The following is an 18,527-nucleotide window of genomic DNA, read 5'->3' on the forward strand; positions in this document are numbered from 1 at the left end:
AATAACAGCCACAATAATCCCTAATAAAAACACGGGATGCTGTTGCAGCCGTAACCCACAGCAAGCTGAAACTCTTAACACTCACATTCACACTGATGGACAATTTATAGTCTCCAGTTAGTTTAGCGTGCATGTTTTGGACTGTGAGAGGAAACCAAAGGAGTAAAAAAATCACACACGCGTTGGGAGAAGACGCAAACACCACACAGATTTGTGCAAACCACACTGCCACTGTGCTGCCTATAGTCTCATAATATTTATTAATAATGTTTTTGTACCAATTCAAGTGTATGCTGTTTGTACAAGGCCTCCTACTAAGTTCTCGTGAGAACCGACTCTGCAGGTGCATTCAAAGTTGTAGCGAGCAGCAACGCCAGGTGGTTTATTGCTGAGGATAACAGGTTTGAACCACTTATTAGGTTAGTATGGGAAAAACAAATTAGGTTTCCTGTCCTTGATATTTCCCAACACGATTGATGTGTCAATTCATGCCTGTCAGCATGGAAGCCAATTTATTTCAATCCCATGACGGTTACCCTCCAAAGTGTCAAGGTATGCTTTACAGGGTAATCGTTTCTCAGTATTTACAGTTACGGCGCAGGCTCTTTAAACTGACTAAACCTAAAACTGAAACAATAGTCAGGACAGGACAAGATGTTGCTCATGTTCTTTCAAATAAAAATCTTCTTTTATGTTGCATAGAGATCCAAACGATGACAGCCGTGGGCAATAACGTTCATGAAGACTGCCTGACAGATCCAAGTGTAACGAGCCAGTATTTCCACCCACAGAGTTCCCTTTTCTGCCCAATTACTCTCACAAACTTTTCCCACAACAACTACATCACTCACATCACACTAACTCTCTTAAAATTGTCAGCCTCGTGGGAATTTCAGTTCTTAACTGCTGCGATCCCTTGTAATTGTCTCTCACTATCCATCTAATAACAGCCCGTCGACTTATTTATGTGCTAATGGACAACGGTAGTCAAAATAAATTGAGTAATAGGAAAGTGTTTTCTGGACCCAGCTCAATGTTTGCCTCTCAGGAATCCTCCTATTTGATGAAGGGTGAAATATTAACAAGTTGCCTTTAGAAGCGAGTTTCTCCAGTGGGGGGAAAAAATCCTTCACATCCTCGGAGATGTCAGTCAAATGCCATTGCCAGAGGAAAATTAGAAAAGGACAAATGTAAGACCTGAAAGCATGCCTAATGTGGAACAAGTTGGATAAGGCTGTCTTACTAGCAACTGCATTTCTTTGACTGTCCAAATTAAACATCTATGAATTGGTATCTTGTAAAACATTGTGAATCTGTCTATGAATGTTGTGAACGTCAGAGTGATAAATAATTCTAATGATGGCAGAGGTCTGTGTAGATTTAGCTCAACTTGTCATAGCCAATGTCATGCTCTTCTTTAGACAGCCAACGAGTTGATACTGAGTCAACAACACCCCTGCTGGTCACAACCAAGAAGAGCACTCCATTTTCTTGCTTCAGTTGCATCTCGATGAGATTAATCTCAAACCTAGGTTCACAAAATGGGGTACCCGTACCCCCAGGGGTACACTCATTGTCATGGGAGGTACTTGAATAAAAATGAAAAACTATCCAATACCGATATTGCAGCCTAATGTATCAGCCGATACCGATATCAATCCAATCCAAAATCAGCAATTTTCTGACTTATTTCGTAGTGTGGAATGTTAGAAAAGGCTGGATCAAGTGATATTACTCAAACAGAGAACAATAGACTGCAACAGTAGGTATGAGAAAAATTCACTGTCTCAAGCTTTGCGGATGTTTCTGACGGCGCTGGTTGTTGGGCGGAGGTTGGGGGGGGTGGGTGGTTTCTCCGTGGTCTTGTGAGGATCTTCACCTTGTTTTTTTGCTGTGTTGCTTCGGATGCATGATGGGGTTAGTCGTGTTGAACATCCCTAGTTTTGTGCCACTGAGGGGGACCTGTGCATGGCGGGTTTTTTTGGGCTTTGATGTTGCTCCTGGTAGCACATTACGATAAACGAGGAATGATGATGATGACATTATGTTGTGATCAGGTGGTCTCTATCCGGGCACTGCTGGATAGAAGTTCTGGAGCGCAGTCTGGAATGGACTGATTGTCTCAGAGTGCTGATATTGGATATTTTAGATACAGGCTGATATAATCCAATGCTAGTTTTTTTTAGCGGTTTCAATATCTGATCGGGAAACTCCTACTGAGAGAATTCTTGACAGGCATAGGAATCCATGTATGTATGTATGGAAGAAATGCAAGAGGAGCTCATCTAGCCTTACTGGACATAGTCATAACTTATCTTAAAGCATTCGCTCACCTATAACTAAAACCCCCAAACTGCTATTTGAGAAGCTTTTATGAGCAGTTAATGACGTGTGAAACGGAGTGGAAGCATCCCAGCATCTGCATTTACAGGCCAACATTCCCGGGCATTGTTCTACAGTTGCTTTTTTTTTGTCCTCCAGCCACAAATATGCGCATGTTCAGGCTATGCAATTTCACACAGTGCTGCTTCATTCCTCCGCACTGTGTTTGCATGTACGTCGTCAGACGCTCGCGCTCAGCTCGGAGGGAGCGTCATTTTATGTCTGCCAAAGGTTTGGTCCTAAAACATGGGATTTCTCCCGGCAAACCTGCGGATACAATTATGAAATTGTAATGAAATATAAAGATGTGTGTGTTATTCTCGTATGTCATTGTCATAATCATGAATGTACGACATGTTGTGCATGTTACAACAACAATTTTGGAAGTATTTCAATGAGTGCCTTGCAAAGGGTTAACATTTCCATGGAGGTTCATCGTTTTACTGCAGACATGTTGCTGCTGGAAATGAGCTGACAGTAGCAATAAAACTAAAATAAACATGAGAGGTTGGAAACAGAAGACAAATCATTACAGTTCCCAAAAAGATACATTTATTTATACACATTTCTAATTAAAGAATTGAGACACATGAACATGGGTTGGGCAGTCTCCAAATACTCGATTTTAGCATTGTCACTAGGGATTGTAGAGATTGTACTACAACGAAAAAATATGACTGGACAAACAAACTTTTTTATTTAACTACGCCACAAAACAATGCAGGTGAGTTTTGAAATGTTTTTCTCCTGCAAATCGACGCTCTAAGATATTATTGTAAAAAAAATTTGAGACCAAATAAATGGTTATGATTGTTATAATAATAGTAATAACAATAATAATGATGATAATAATAATAATAATAATAATAATAATAATAATAATAATAATAATAATAATAATAATAATAATAATAATAAAGCTCACTTTTTTCTCTTATCTACTTGTCTTTGTCTATTTATGTCAGGGCTGTCTAGCAGTCCTTTGATATTTACAATAAAAATATATACATATAATAAAAAAATGACATTATATATACATTTAAAGACCCACATTTTTGCTTTTTCTAGTTACACTATGCCTTTTTTCTCTATTTTTCCACTTTTTCTGGGTTTTTGTTTATTTTATTTCTACAATGAGCCACGTTCTACAGATGGCCACTGCGTCACACTTTGGACAACCCATGCATGTTTTGTCTGGAAGGCGAGGTGCTGCCAGGCGACAGAGGATTATGTCCAAGCCCTGCCGTCGTGGTTCTGTCTTACGCTCAAAATACAGCAACCATGTCATCTTCTATGTATTAGGTGTGTTATGAAGCGGAACCTAAAGCCTTCTTGGATAATGTGCCCATTTCTAAAAGCTTTTTATTATGTTGCGCTACACAAATACAGTCAAACTTGTCTATAGCGGCCACTAGAGGGAGTCTGCAAAAGTGGCCACTATAAACAGGTGGCCTCTATAGACAGGTTGGCGTCCAGTTTGAATGTTGACCAGTAGAGGAAAAAAAAGAAAAAAAGGGAAAGTAATAATAATAATAATAATAATAATAATAATGTTGACCAGTAGAGGGCACTGCGGACTGCGGATAAAAGTTGTACAGCACTACTAGGCTTGTTATTATCATGGTTCATGGTTTTAATTCATCCTGAACATGCATATGAGTCAAACAGTAGCACATCACATAGTACAATTCACAATTTTGCATGTCCAAAAAGGAGTAGGAAGAAGCAAAGCTTATTTAATCCTACCCCTCATCAATTTCACATCAGTTGCAATACATTTATTCACCTCTTGTTCTTCCAAGTGTACTTTGTAGGTCTACATGACAATGTAGTGCAATCATAGCCAAGGTTTTTACTTACTAAAAGGAAGCTAGAGGTTTAATAATAACTGATAGAATATATCCACGACCCACAGAACAAAGCTGTGCTAGTAATGTCTTACGCTTGTTTTAATATTTTACTTTTTATACGGCAGAGTTGTCATTACAGCTTTAGTTTATCAGGAAGTGACAGGAAGTGACGGTGGGCATCCCGAGCAGGAGAGCTAGGCTCAGTGCTAGCTGTGAGTTTCGAGAGAGTTGGGAACTGTGTTTATGTTGGCCTGGATGTAAAGTCCTGCGACGTGAGTCTCTCCTTCCCGGCATTACAGTATTGACCAGTGCACACCAGGAAATAAACGGTGTCATTTCTTACAGGCATTGGCTGGACAGCTATGTAGTGGGGCTTGTTTAACCTTTGCCTTGTGGGCAAGCAGGAAGGAGAGACGATGCTGAGAGATGTGTGTGTGTTCTGAGCTGCTGTCTGGTGGCCGCGTTGAAGAAATAAAGTTGGCAGAAGAAACAGGAGAAGTTTCCTTCTTTGCTTCGGAGCTGAATAACACTGACAAGTTAACAGACTAGTAGCAAACGGAAAAGAAGACGGCTTTTTTTGTGTCGAATACAGAAGATGAGGACTTTGATGGATTTGTGGATGAGGATTGATGAAAAATAACGTGAGTACATTCTAAAATACTTCAATTAAGTACAACCGAACTCAGTTTTGCTCCCGCTGCCGCATGCATGCTAGCGTATGTTTTTTTTTTTTATTGTAGCGTCGCTGGGAGCACGTCCTGTTCCCAGCCTACTTTGCGGTAATGTTTTGGTGCAAATGCTCTTAAAGTTACATGTTTGACCAGGAAATAGCAAGCTCAAAAGAAGACAGCTTTTTTATGTGGAACAACTGACAGTTTGTGTGGATCTTGTGAATGATTGTGACTGAGCTAGGACTCAGTAATTAAAGTCTACACACGACGGCGTCATTGATTGAAAAACGAAACTTTTTCGTGCATGAAGCTTCTACTTGAGTTGGTAATTTGGCCGCTATATGCAGTCAGATATTGACCAAGGGAGACAAATTGGGTGGCCGCTGGCCGCGTTAGACAGGTAACTGCTATACACAGGGTCTATAACATGTAAATTTGCTGCGGGGGATTTTTCAGTGGCTGCTATAGGCAGGTGACCGTTCTATTAAGGTGGCCGCTAAGACAGGTTTGACTGTATACTGTTTTTTTCTATGTTTATATTAGGAAAGAAGTGGATCTTTTGGACTTGGTCATTTTAAAAATAGCTCCCATGCTGAAAAAGTGAGGACACCCCTGAACTAGATGATCTTTCTGCCTTCCTGTCTCAGGGGCTTTCAACAATGTAAATCAGCAACAGCTGTCACCCACAAGAACTTCAAATGCCAAACAATCACAATCACTTTACACTCTTACTGTCACGCTTCGCAGGACAGGAGCGTGTACTTCCTGTCCTGCGCCATTATTCTGGCAAGCGATGCTTCCGGGGTGGTGGAAGGAACTGCCACTCCACGCCTGGTGGCCGCACGGCTGCGGTCAATTGTAATCACTAACAGTTAAAAGACCAGCGCTGTCGTATGCGCCGCGCTGGTTCATTGTTGTTGTCATTTCCATCGTTGATTTTTCCGTGCTGTCACCTACCTGTTTATTGTTTGTATTATTTTTCCCACAGAGTTTTTCCTCTGTCACTTTTAGTTTGTTCCTGTCCTGTGCAATAAAATTACTTTTATTTTTGCACTTTGCCGCCTTCTCTCTGCACCCTGGGGGTCAACCTGCCGACAGCTTCAACGAACCGTGACAGAATGAACCAGCCAGCAACGACCCCCGCAGAGACAGCTCCCTGCAGCTTCGCGGAGATGGACGCTTTTTTCGAGCGTTTGCTGCAGGAGCACTGGACACTCGGTAGGATCATGGAGCGCCTGCGGGAGGTGAGAACCAGCAGTGATCAACGCAACCAGGTAGTCGGATGCAAGGCCCACCTCCAGCCCCCTCGCCACCCTTCTGGACCTCTCGGTGACGTCTGGAATCCGTCCCTTGAGGGGGGGGCTATGGTCGGCTGTGCGCTCCCATTCGCACAGCTGCTCGCGGAGCGGACCGCAGGGACGACGTTTCGCCAGGCTGAGGTCAGGTCACCTCTGGTGCCCGCAATCCTGTCCCGCGGGGCCGAGGTTGGATCACCTCCGACAGCCGAGAGCAAGCCGTCGCCCGCCGAGGCTCCTCCCTCGCCTCCGACAACCGAGAGCAAGCCGTCGCCTACGGTCGGTTGTGCGCTCCCATTCGCACAGCTGCTCGCGGAGCGGACCGCAGGGACGACGTTTCGCCAGGCTGAGGTCAGGTCACCTCTGGTGCCCGCAATCCTGTCCCGCGGGGCCGAGGTTGGATCACCTCCGACAGCCGAGAGCAAGCCGTCGCCCGCCGAGGCTCCTCCCTCGCCTCCGACAACCGAGAGCAAGCCGTCGCCTACGGTCGGTTGTGCGCGCTCAGTTGCACAGCTGCTTCCGGAGCGGATCTCAGGGACGACGTTTCGCCAGGTTGAGGTCAGGTCACCTCTGGTGCCCGCAATGTTGTCCCGCGGGGCCGAGGTTGGATCACCTCCGACAGCCGAGAGCAAGCCGTCGCCCGCCGAGGCTCCTCCCTCACCTCCGACAAACGCGAGCGAACCCTCGCCCGCCGAGGCCCCTCCTCCACCTCTGACAGCCGGCGACCCTCCGCCGGTCCTCCCTCCACCCACCCTAGAAATCCTGGACTCATGGAACGTCTGGCATCCGTTCCGTGGGGGGGACGTACTGTCACGCTTCGCAGGACAGGAGCGTGTACTTCCTGTCCTGCGCCATTATTCTGGCAAGCGATGCTTCCGGGGTGGTGGAAGGAACTGCCACTCCACGCCTGGTGGCCGCACGGCTGCGGTCAATTGTAATCACTAACAGTTAAAAGACCAGCGCTGTCGTATGCGCCGCGCTGGTTCATTGTTGTTGTCATTTCCATCGTTGATTTTTCCGTGCTGTCACCTACCTGTTTATTGTTTGTATTATTTTTCCCACAGAGTTTTTCCTCTGTCACTTTTAGTTTGTTCCTGTCCTGTGCAATAAAATTACTTTTATTTTTGCACTTTGCCGCCTTCTCTCTGCACCCTGGGGGTCAACCTGCCGACAGCTTCAACGAACCGTGACACTTACAAATGCTTCAGTACACCCTTTGGAAGCACACATTATCTTACCTAAAACAGGAAGTCTAAATGAAATGCACTAATATTACAAATAAGACAAATACAAAGAAATTATTTCTCTTTCCATTACCTCCAAAGCAAAACAGTGTTTCATAACACAAAAAAATCAGAGGCTATTCAACATCATGACTCCCAACAGATTGGGTTTGACCTCAGAGCTTCCACTGTATATCTGCAAGGTTCTCTAAACGTCTGCAGCTTGAGACACGATAAAATTAGACCCAAACTTACTCATAACCACCATAAAGTTTGCACAAATATCAACATATCTGGTAAATATAATTAAATCCTTACATGAAACCCTGAAATTGTGTGCTATGATTAATAAAAGAGCTACTAGAATTTTACCAATAAAAACTGGTCAGAGACCCATTTTGTGTCCCAACCCTAAAGTTGGGAAGCCCTACAACTAAACTCTCTGAAGCTTTCAGCTTTCTATGAGAGCCATTTTCACATCCTCTTCTTCATCATCATGAAGAGCTCAGTATGTGCCGTCAGTCAGGTCAGTGTCTCCAATAACGTCCCTCCTCAGTCATAACAATGCCTCTCTGCTGCCAGCATCTGCTATCAGCAGCCAACTGGCCCAGAACCATGGGAACCAGGCTGTGGACACATTGGAAGGTAGTCTCTCCACTAAGACAACTTTTTCGTAATTACTGAAGAAGTATTAGGATGGCATTACAGCCTAGTATAATGTCAAATTGTCTGAATTTGTGCTGAAAATGTAATACTGGGTATATACATGGCAAGGGTTCTAATGATTGCATTAGTATTAATAGCTTGTTTTAAATCAGGAGTGTGTTGGCCAGCGTTGCCAAATGTAGAATAATTATCCTATTTACATGACAATTTCACACTCTGTAATTTCAGACATCTCATAATGTGCGATAATTTCAACCCTTCGATACATGGCTATTAACAAACACAAACATTTTCTCTCGTGCCTCTTTACAGCCAATCAACGCACGACATAGCACGGAAACATAAAATGTGACGGAAACACAATGGACAGTGAGAAGGTCTCTCAAAATGTATATAATACAGGACATTGATACATATGATGGTGAAATATGACCGATATTCTGGACCGTTAGTGCAGCAGCTCATTATACACCCCAAACAGGTGGGGGCGCTGTTCTGCCAGTGACAGCTTTTTTTGTAACAGTGCTATTAATGTATTTAAAACTGCTATTATAAGCTATACTATATGGATTACTATAGTATATGGCCCTGAGCAACGTCAAATCGAGTATGCATGATAATTTCCCTCAAAATATTATCATTTTAGCTTCTGGTACAATGAGTCATCTCCCATCGGCATTCATTATAGTATATTAGTGTAATTAGTGATTATTACTTAACACTAATGTAATTCATTATGACCAAAATAAATATATCTCTAACTCTTTAGTAACAGACATGTAAATATGATTTACATTCGGGCAGATATCATTAATACATCTCGGTTAGGTAGCATGCTAAAGTTAGCTTGATTCACTTTGACTTGAGTTCTGTGTTGCGTTCATGGAGTCGCTATCTGACCAAAAGTTTTCATTCAAGTAAAGTTCCCCTAGATAGCGGTGATGACGGTACCATGTCAGTAACTTACTTTGTTAATTGAGAAAGCATTGTGTTGATTTAATAATAATTCGTAAAGTAAAGCCCCCTCCAAGCCGCTGTCAGTCCCACTGGATATGACTGCTCCGCGGGCATGTCCCAACATCCCCCCCCACCTCGAACTAACAAACTATTACGACTTATAAACATTTTCATCAAATCTTACCTGATAAATGTCATGGGAGTAAGCGCCCTCTTAAAAACAACTTTTCCTCGGTACTTGAATGTAACTCCATACACAAGCTCCCACTTGATGCACCACCAAGGTAGACTGAGCGGACGCTGGACTCCTCCTCCTTCCCAGCATGAGGTCATCTGTGCCGGGAGGCTGATCGTCAGAGGGCCGGCGGATTGCACGAGCCTCCGCCCCTTTGGTCCCTGAACGCCACATACACAAGACAAGCTAAGTTGAAGCGACACTTCAGTTATGAACTATTTCTATTTGCATGACCAAATAATTGTGTGGTTTACTACAAAAAACAGAATATTTAGTATTTCATTAACAGTATGCTTCTCATTGTGGTTGTAGTTTGTAGTGGTGCAGAACTGCACTGTATCACAGAGAGAGCTGCTCCTAATATTTTGCATCTAAAGTAGCTAAAAAAAACAATTAAACAAGGAGCATTAATATAGTACTCAATATGTCAGTCTTGGAATGAATAACGCTAAGGACAACCTTTGCTGTAAATCAGCACATTGGTCTATAGCACCCTCTCGTGTTGATAATATTTTATGCTGTTTTATGTGCAAACAGTGGTATATTAAAAAACATATTTTCCACCGATAAAATAATAATGACCCATTCTTTCACAGCCTGAACTACATTTTTTGTAAGAGGTCACCCGCCTCTGTGTGTAAGGAGCGGTTTCTTCCAGGGTCAGCCAGGCTCCTCACATGGTTGGCAGACAGCGCAGACACACACTAGTGCCAGTGAAATGTAGCATATCAAAAAGAGGACCACCAAGTGCTGCAACATGTCTCTGACCTCTGCAGAAGCACGTGTCAGCAAGGTAATTCATGACAACTGTATATACTCACAGGTAACTATTAATAATCCCTAATAATCCCTACACAAGGGATTATTTTTTAAAATCTGCGTAAAGATAACCCAATTATGAGTGACTGTCAGAGGTATTCAACGTTATCACTTCCAGTGTTGTATACCTGCACTGCATCGACATGACATATGTCTCTAATATTTGACTTGGGGATTCATTCGTGGTTTCTCAGAAACTCAAGCACACGTTTGAAACTCTCCACCATTTGGCATCTTTTAAAGAAAAAAATCCTAAATAAGAGCAGCGTTTTGTCGGTCTCTGTGGTTCTGACCACCCATAAAAGGGTTTCGAAAAAACACACACTTGCTCATCTTCTGCTCAGAACTGCAATACACTCCTGATCAAAAAAATTTTAATTGCAAGACTTTTACATTTTGGATTTGGATTTGAAGGAGGATCCCATTGGCTGTCCGTCAAGACACGGGACAATCCTCGGCCCAAATTAAAGTTGTTACTGGTGCTGAATGCAGTCCGGTAACTAAGAACAAAAAAGTCTCCAAAGGCCTTGTCTCTTTCAACACCACAAAATTGCCCATTTGGAATTTGCACAAGAGCACCAAACATGTTTTATTCTCTGATGAGAAAAAAAATGTAACCTTGGTGGTCCTGATGGCTTCCAATGTTACTGGCATGACAAGGCGGTCCCACCCGAGATGTTTTCCACACAGCAGAGTGAAGGGGGTGCCATCATGATCTTTTTCCTTCAATGGAGCTTCAGGTTGTGCAGGGGTGTCAAACGGCAGGTGGCTGGCTATGTGGAGAGTTTGCAGGGGGCATCACTGGTCTGTGTGGTAATGACTGGGTTTTTTCAACAAGACAACACTGCAGTTCACAATGCCGGCCTGACAAAGGACTTCTTCCAGAGGAATAACCTCACTCTTTTGGACCATCCTGCCTGTTCCACTAATGTAAATCCACTTAACATTTGGGGTTGGATGGAAGGGAAAGTTTACACAAATGGACATCAGATTAGTTTCTAATTTTGATCAGAAACCACTATATTGACCTATGGGACTACAATCCCCAGTACAACCCATTCATTGAACTAAAGTACCATGACCTAATGTCCATAGAAAGTGAAAGAATTCCCTCCCTCGTCTTAAACCAAGTTATACTGTTTGCAATGGACGCATGGAACTTGTTTAGCATGTTTTTACTGTAGTTAACTTAAACTACAGGAAGTGTCATATTAGACACCCCAGTGTTATGTGCAGTTTTACAGCACTATGAACTACAACCACATTAATAAAGTTATTAGTTAATTTAATACACAAGATTGATTTAATTACGACAGATGTTCACCAGTTTGGTAAATATAACCCTTTGCCACCACCCAGTGGTCACTGACTGGTATTGCAAAAAAAGTCACACTACAAAGCTATACATTTGTTTTATTAACTGCATCAAGTGGCGAGCAGTACAAATATGGTTCAATGGGGAATCACCACATTTAAACAGAAGAACCCTAATTTTCCAGAGTGTTTAATAGTCACCATATGTTATAAAAAGGGGACATGGAGGCTGATTGAGTATACTCAAAAGTGTAAACAGGAGAAGAAAGCTTATCTACAAGCACACAATGCTTATGTCAGGTGCCTTTAGCATGGACCGCATCTTCAGTACTTCCTGGGCTGCTGGATAAAGAAGGTCCGGGGAGAATGCAGCTTCTCCACAGCAGGTCGCACTTTGCTGTGCCTCACGCTCACCGGCGTCTCTGGAAAGTCATGGCTCAACTGGAAAGATTTTAAAAGGGTATTAAAAGTATTCTGCATGGCTAATACAAATTAAAAAGTTGTTTACCTTATCAAGAGTTCCTGACAGAAGGAGACCAACTCGTTGCATCCTGTTGGCAGTGGAAACAGGCCTGCTGCAAGAGGATCAATTCAGCAACAAATCACAGGACACATTAGAAATCCATGAACATCCAATACAAATGCTTGATAATAAAAATAATCTGCCCTTCCAAACTACATTACAATTCCATGTGACAACTAACGCGATGTGTATTTAGTAGAACTCGGCAGCAGCGACACTTTCAAGTCATGGCGGAACAGCAATACAGTAATCCCTCGTTTCACGGTTAAGTGCTTCTAGACCCGACCACTACAAGTGGATTTCTGCCAAGTAGGATTCCTTATTTATAAATTGAATATTTTCATAGTGTGAGCATAGAAAACCAGTTTATGACTTGAGTATGTTTAACATTAGTGTCTTCTAGCCATGAGCACCCGTATAGACACCTTTACACTCATATCACCCAACATAGCAGACATGAGGAAATAAGCCATTTAAAAGACATAAGACTAGAGCGCACGTGTGTTGCTATAGATGTGTTGCCTCGGGAAGTTGAGCGAGTGGCGGACAGCAAGTGACGTAAGGAGTTCAGAGTTGATTTTCAGCTTGACGTGTGTGTGTGTGTGTGTGTGCTGATGGGGATGTCATACAACTTCATGTCAAATAATCCGAACTATCCCTTTAATGGTTGAGTCTTATTCTGAGGAGACGGTAAATGTACAGTAACCCAAGCTGTACACCGACAGCTTTACATTGTTGCATCCAAGTGTTTGCGTTCTCCATGAAAAGATACAATATTTGCAGAAATACAAGTGGTGTACACACTTGTGACACCGTATATTAGTAAATGGGGACAATAAAATGTACTGGGACAGCTCTTGTATTGCATCTGGTGTGTGTGAAGGCGCACCTAAGGTGTGCTGGGGGTTTGAATAGAAAGCCTACCTGGATTTCTCAGATCTCCTCGTATCCTTCTCTGGAGTCCCATGGGTGCTGGCCTCATCCAAGCTTTTCTTTGCCACCCGTTTACCCCCAGCCTTCACTGGTAACACCACAAAAAAAAAAAAAAAAAAAGGTAATTTAAAAAAAAAAAATACAAAATGGAGGGGGGTGCCTGCTTGCTTTAAAAAAAAAGGCACAACATTGAGAAGTTTATTTTGATACCTCATTATGCTACGAAAATGTACAAATATACAGTGCAATGAATGATGATCAGGTACAATTTAATAAACACCAAAGCTAATTTTTTTTTTTTTCCCAAGTCAAAAAATTTTTTAATTTTTTTTTCTTTAATGACTAGACCAGGTATAGGATTTTTTTTAAAAAAATTTTTAGGCCTAATTATATATTTTTAAATTAGGATAAAGTCTATTTATAAGTTATACTTTTACAAATGTACACCTAATGGGCCCTTAAAAAAAAAAAAGCCATGCGTTTTTATTTTTGTTTTTAATTTATCCATATCAAAATATATCCACACACAGTTTTAATTATTTTTAAACAGACCAGGTAGACCACCGAGTTATGTTTAAGATGGATGGCTAATACAATATACGTATAAGAAATCACCCTAACACTTTAAAAAAAAGGCCTAATAATTTGTAATGGATGTTCTGCTTGAAAAAAAGTAAGCAATATTTGTTCATGATAAAAAGCATGGAATGTATTTTGAAAAGTTCCATGGCTTAAACGAGCGTGTGTTTACAAAGAGGCTGAATTGGCAGCGAACCAGAGGCTAGCTAGGAAAAAGAAGGGGGTTGGGAGAAGTGTTACACAATAACCCTATTGAGGCTTTTCTAACAAGACTTTTTGTCATATCACAACAAAAGTTTAGCAGCACTGTGATAAATGACGCTAAAAAAAAAGCTAACACACGTTGTACACGGTTGGCTGGGCCGAGAGGAACGAACCAAATCAAAACCAAACTTTCGCTCACTTGCAGAAAACAGTCCAGAAAAAGTTTACCTGCAGGAGGATGTCCCGCTTTAAGCAGGGGATCGTCTTTAACGCCACATTTGCTGCCTTGTTGCACCATGTTTTCTTTTTTTTTCTTTTTTTTGGGTGAAATTGTTGTGTAGAAAATCTCAGCTCGGCTCGCCGCTCTCACACTTTTTATGCTCCAACTTCAGCTGACGTCCTGCCAAAGAAACGCCTCCGTGCTGCCGCGCTAACACGGTATCATAACACGACTAGCCATGGACACTTATTTAACAACTACATTATTGTTATCATTATTATTCTTATTATTTATCGTGTAGGTTTGCTACTTTCCTACGAGGGACCATTGTTTCATGATTTAAGCGCCTACAAAGTCCTCAATGATTAAAAGTGACGTCAGCGGCTCGCTCAACGAGAAACACCTGTGCACTTCCGGTTAATGCCATATAAGGTACACACCCCATTAGCACACGAGCTAATACCATTGACCACAATAATTTAGCGTTTACAAATATATGTTCAGTTTTGATTGACAAAAGCGCTTTAGTAAACACATTTCGACATTGTTTCATCACATTTGTGTGTATATTACATACAGAAGGCTATGTTTCAGAATCATTTTTATTGTGAATCTATGACATCACTGTGTGGTAACCGCATTTAATATATACTAATATATATAATATATATGTAAAAGCTAATCGATTTAAACAATGTCTGCTTTCCTGTGACAGAGCTGTCCAAAACGTTCCAGCGAAATAAGTTGTACGTATTTCAGGAAAAAAACTGCATCTCAGCTTTGTGATATAGGTGAAAAAGCCTGTTTTTAGTGTCAACTTCCGTCTTTTGTCCGTTTTTTTTTTTTTAAGTTTCCCAAATTTCAGCTTTCTTATTAAATAATCTTCATAAATATTTCTTGGAATGTTACTTTTTTTCCCAATTGACTTGTTTAACACTGACATCTCTTTTTGTGCATGCATTTTGTATCAATGTTAGCATAGTTTTTGTACCAAAAAATGTCAAATGTGGGTGTCAGAAAAGACGTAGACAGAGTTTAAAAAACAAAAGTGTCATTTTATTATTTGATCATGATTTTATGATGTATGATACCATTGTTTTCTTTATAATTATATATTTCTAGAGCTTTAATATGGCACAAAGTCATTGTTTTAGCAGTGCAGATGAGTGTAAACCAGGTAACATGTTTCTTTTTCTCTATTTACAAGAAAAGCAAAGACAGCGGTACAACAGCAAGTACAAGTCATACTTTCATCTTTCTGTACAACAGCCTGTACAATTTCACCTTATACTTTTTTCTTTTTTTTTTTTTACTAAGTTCGTGGTCCATTTTGGCTTCAACACATACACAATCTCCATCTTTGACTCTTCCCGTAGATCCTCTCATCACATGACTCACGCCCTCGCTGCACTAGTACAAGCTACAAAAAAAAAAATCAAATCTAACATCTAAACAAAGCAGGACTGGCAATCATGTCCAGTTTTGTCTCTCAGCGTGATTTTTTTTCTCCTTTAACTAGTTGAAGAACATTCCCCAATTTCCTTCGATTGGCACACATTCCATGATTCCCTCTGCCAGGTCAACTCCCCTACGTACACACACACACACACACATACACACACACAATCTCACTTTAAAACACACACACGGCCATTTCATGAGAAGTGTTCTTTCTTTGTGTGCTCCCGACAGGTGGGCCGCCATCGCATTTACACCCAAGAGTCCGGGGAGCCGGGGTACTGCTCGGCCCGGTAGGAGGGTCTCCGCGTGCTGGCGTAAATGTCCACATAGTTGGTGCTGGCCTTCAGTGCGTGAGGCTGGGAGCTGTAGTCCAAGGTGGGCGCGTACGTGATGACCTCGTCCATGTAGGGGTCGTCGTAGCCGTGCGGGTGCTGCACATACATTCTGTACGGGTCGTAGTTCCTCCGGCCCACATTGTCTGCATAATACAAAGGCTGACAGAGGGAGACACAAACGCGGTTAGCTGGATTCACACTGGATTGTCAAAGAAAATCTACAAATGTACACTCACTCATGGCCTTAACGGACTTCAAATGACATTCTGTTTTATTTTTGTTTTCTACTATAGTACGACGTGAAAGAAAATGATGACTCTGAGAATTAAGTCAAAATAAGACAAATATTGGGACGAAATGCATGATGGGAAGCCAGGAGTCATCAGGAAAAAATGTTCATTGTTCTAACATAACATCATAATGCTCTGAGAAAAAAGTTCTAAATTACGAGAAAAAAAGTCGTAATTCTACCTACAAGTATGACAAATAAAGTTGTCATTTTAGTAAAATAAAGGCAGAATATTATAAAAACAAGTTAATTTTTCAGAGATTAAATATGTATTTTATGGAGGAATATACAGTAGTACTAAATGTATCCACAAAAAAGTAATTATGTATCTATCCAATAAGGGGCATAAGGAGGTCATATTTACTGAAAGCAATCTAACATTTTAACAGGACAAGTTACATGTTAACATAAGATCTCTTTGATATAACTGTCACAATTTTTTTTATTGAACTTGTGAGTTTTTGCTTGAATTTCACCGCAAGATGTTAGAATAACGTCCCACAGCTGCTGTTTTGTCGTGATCTGCCTCCCACCCTCGTAGATTTTTTGCTTGACGATGCTCCATAGCAATTGGGTTGAGGTCAGGGGAAAAACCATGAGTTTCTCTCCTTTTATGTCCATAACAGCCAATGACAGAGAGGTAGGCATTCTTTCCGTAGGCATTCTTTGAGATCATGCATAAATGCATGAAGGTCATTTTGCTACAGAAGGTACGGGCCTTCATATTGTACCATGGAAGAAAGCGGTTAGTCAGAGATACATACATACTTTGCTGAGGTCATTTTCACACCTTTAATGACCTTAAAAGGTCCTACCAGCTCTCTCCCAATGATTCTGATCCAAAACATGACTCAGCCACCTCCTTGCTGACGTCACAGCCTTGTTGAGATATGCTGGCCATACTTTACTTCATCCATCCGGACCTCATCAGTAATCAGGATTGTTTGAAAAGAAATCTTCATGTATTTGTTGGCCCACTTCAACTGTTTCCGCTTGTGAGTATTGGTTGGGGTGGCCAAATAGTAGGTTTATGCATAACTGCAAGCCTCTGGAGGATCCTACACCTTGGGGTTCATGGGACTTGAGAGGCACCAGCAGCTTCAAATACGTGTTTGCTGCTTTGTCATGGCTTTTTAGCAGGTGCTCTCTTGATTCGATACATTTGTCTGTCAGAAACCTTTCTCATTATGCCTTTATCAGCACAGTCCTGGCTTTCATCTGAATCAGCCACTAATTTCTTCACCGCACAAAGGTTTTTGTGAATTATTGAGTGTTTCCATGTCTTCTCCAAGGAATTGCAATATTTAATGCTTTTTTTGTCAGCAGAGAAATCCTTTTTCTTTCCCTGGAAAAACTAATTATGACAGTTGTCCAAGATTGATATCAGTAATCCAAAGAGCCCCAAGACACAATGCCATCCATGATTTGCATTGAAAAACAAAAAATGTTATGTTTATGATACGCGTGTGTGCATATATACATTTATATTTACTTTTTTCTTTTCCCGTCCAATTCATGTCATTTCTGCACTAGCCAGACTGGCCTGAAGTCTACGTGAAGGTTAATGATACATAAAGGTACACTAGATGTTGTGGTGTGTGTCAAGTAGAAGCCATCATTTCGATGATCTTTACCTGTGTTCTTCTGGGCTCCTCCCGAGTGGGCGATGGATAATAATATGGAGAAGGCTTTCCAGACCCTGCAATAAAAGTACAAAAATATTGGGACTTAAATTTCCTATTAGATGGAATGACTGCACCTCCCCTTCGAGGGAAGAATCAAAACAGACGCTGTGGTTGGAAGGGAGGGGACACAGCACCAAATAATCCAGTTGGACCGGTGCTTTTCGGTTGCTTACATAGCCCAAGGGATGGGTATTTTTGTTGGCACGTTGTCTCGCCAGAGGAATCCAGAGAGTCAATTTCCACTTGGCCGTGCACTGCGCAAACAGCAGCGGCTGCAGCTCATTTTGTTTACTCTCCCACTCTCCTGCCAGCACTCGTCTGGCTCTGGTGTGTCTGCGTACCCACTCAGCGCCTCGCCCCTACTAACAACAACACCATTGTGTAGCGGGGGTCTGCTTCACGTCTGCGCGAACCATCACCATCACGAAATAGCGCTATAGTGCTCCAAGCTAAAGTGTCAGAGTGCTAAGATGATGACGAAGCTTATACGTGAAGCTATTGAATATTTTCGAAACAGAAAATAACTGATATTTGACTTGCGGTACAGAAGATGTACCGTACTTAGTGTAAACATCAGCTTTACAGATGCCGCATGCACTGTGTTAAAGCTATCTGCCGCCACACAGTGCAGTGTCAGATGTCATAGTAAAGGTCATCACACCCACCTATATAGGCAGCACCTCTTATTTACCTTATACTTTATACCTTTATTCTGATAACATTTACTTGAGGTATGGTGTTTATTGATTCAAATGGATAATTGGGGCATGAGGTCTATGAGAGTGGAGGCCCCTTATAGAAAATACTGAATGTATTTTAGCCTTGGGAATAGGGAATCGGAATAAAAAACGACTGCACTATGTTTGCAGTGATACATGCAACCGCT

At 41.6% G+C, this 18,527-nt stretch overlaps 3 protein-coding genes across 15 annotated transcripts in view; all 3 read right to left on the reverse strand.

The window, feature by feature from the left end:
• The window catches only part of tanc1b (tetratricopeptide repeat, ankyrin repeat and coiled-coil containing 1b), a 108,355-nt gene extending 98,964 nt beyond the window's left edge, over nucleotides 1-9,391 (reverse strand). For 5 of the 6 annotated variants that reach the window (XM_054786219.1, XM_054786214.1, XM_054786215.1 and 2 more), the window contains exon 1: nucleotides 9,229-9,391. The gene's annotated coding sequence lies outside the window, so the exon portion shown is untranslated. The remainder of the gene's footprint in view (nucleotides 1-9,228) is intronic. The other variant, XM_054786218.1, reaches the window with a different exon arrangement.
• Nucleotides 9,392-11,491: 2,100 nt separating this feature from the next.
• On the reverse strand, nucleotides 11,492-14,219 carry dap1b (death associated protein 1b). Of its 2 annotated transcripts, none has more exons than XM_054787339.1 (4): nucleotides 13,880-14,219; nucleotides 12,860-12,956; nucleotides 11,921-11,984; nucleotides 11,492-11,853 (listed from the first exon to the last, which is right to left on the reverse strand). In XM_054787339.1, exons 1-4 carry the CDS (start codon nucleotides 13,947-13,949, stop codon nucleotides 11,737-11,739), a joined length of 348 nt encoding a protein of 115 aa, XP_054643314.1. In that variant the 5' UTR covers nucleotides 13,950-14,219; the 3' UTR covers nucleotides 11,492-11,736. The 2 variants fall into 2 exon arrangements, with proteins under 2 accessions (XP_054643314.1, XP_054643313.1); XM_054787338.1 differs by having other exon boundaries at nucleotides 11,921-11,987; nucleotides 13,880-14,212.
• A 682-nt stretch (nucleotides 14,220-14,901) lies between these two features.
• The window catches only part of LOC129187360 (plakophilin-4-like), an 84,601-nt gene continuing 80,975 nt past the window's right edge, over nucleotides 14,902-18,527 (reverse strand). For all 7 annotated transcript variants that reach the window (XM_054786498.1, XM_054786503.1, XM_054786497.1 and 4 more), the window contains 2 exons: nucleotides 17,591-17,655; nucleotides 14,902-15,826 (listed from right to left, as the gene is read on the reverse strand). In XM_054786498.1, coding sequence (XP_054642473.1) covers nucleotides 15,581-15,826; nucleotides 17,591-17,655 — 311 coding nt within the window. In that variant the 3' untranslated portion in view covers nucleotides 14,902-15,580. The remainder of the gene's footprint in view (nucleotides 15,827-17,590; nucleotides 17,656-18,527) is intronic.

This window comes from Dunckerocampus dactyliophorus, chromosome 9, assembly GCF_027744805.1.
Source record: "Dunckerocampus dactyliophorus isolate RoL2022-P2 chromosome 9, RoL_Ddac_1.1, whole genome shotgun sequence".
Taxonomy (NCBI): domain Eukaryota; kingdom Metazoa; phylum Chordata; class Actinopteri; order Syngnathiformes; family Syngnathidae; genus Dunckerocampus; species Dunckerocampus dactyliophorus.

Coding starts and splice junctions, on each gene's coding strand:
- dap1b (XM_054787338.1), bottom strand. CDS start 13,949: ATGGTGCAACAAGGCAGCAAATGTGGCGTTAAAGACGATCCCCTGCTT. Junction 11,988..12,859: donor AGGAGATCTGAGAAATCCAG/GTAGGCTTTCTA, acceptor ATCCTCTTGCAG/CAGGCCTGTTTCCACTGCCA. Junction 11,854..11,920: donor TGTCAGGAACTCTTGATAAG/GTAAACAACTTT, acceptor AAATCTTTCCAG/TTGAGCCATGACTTTCCAGA.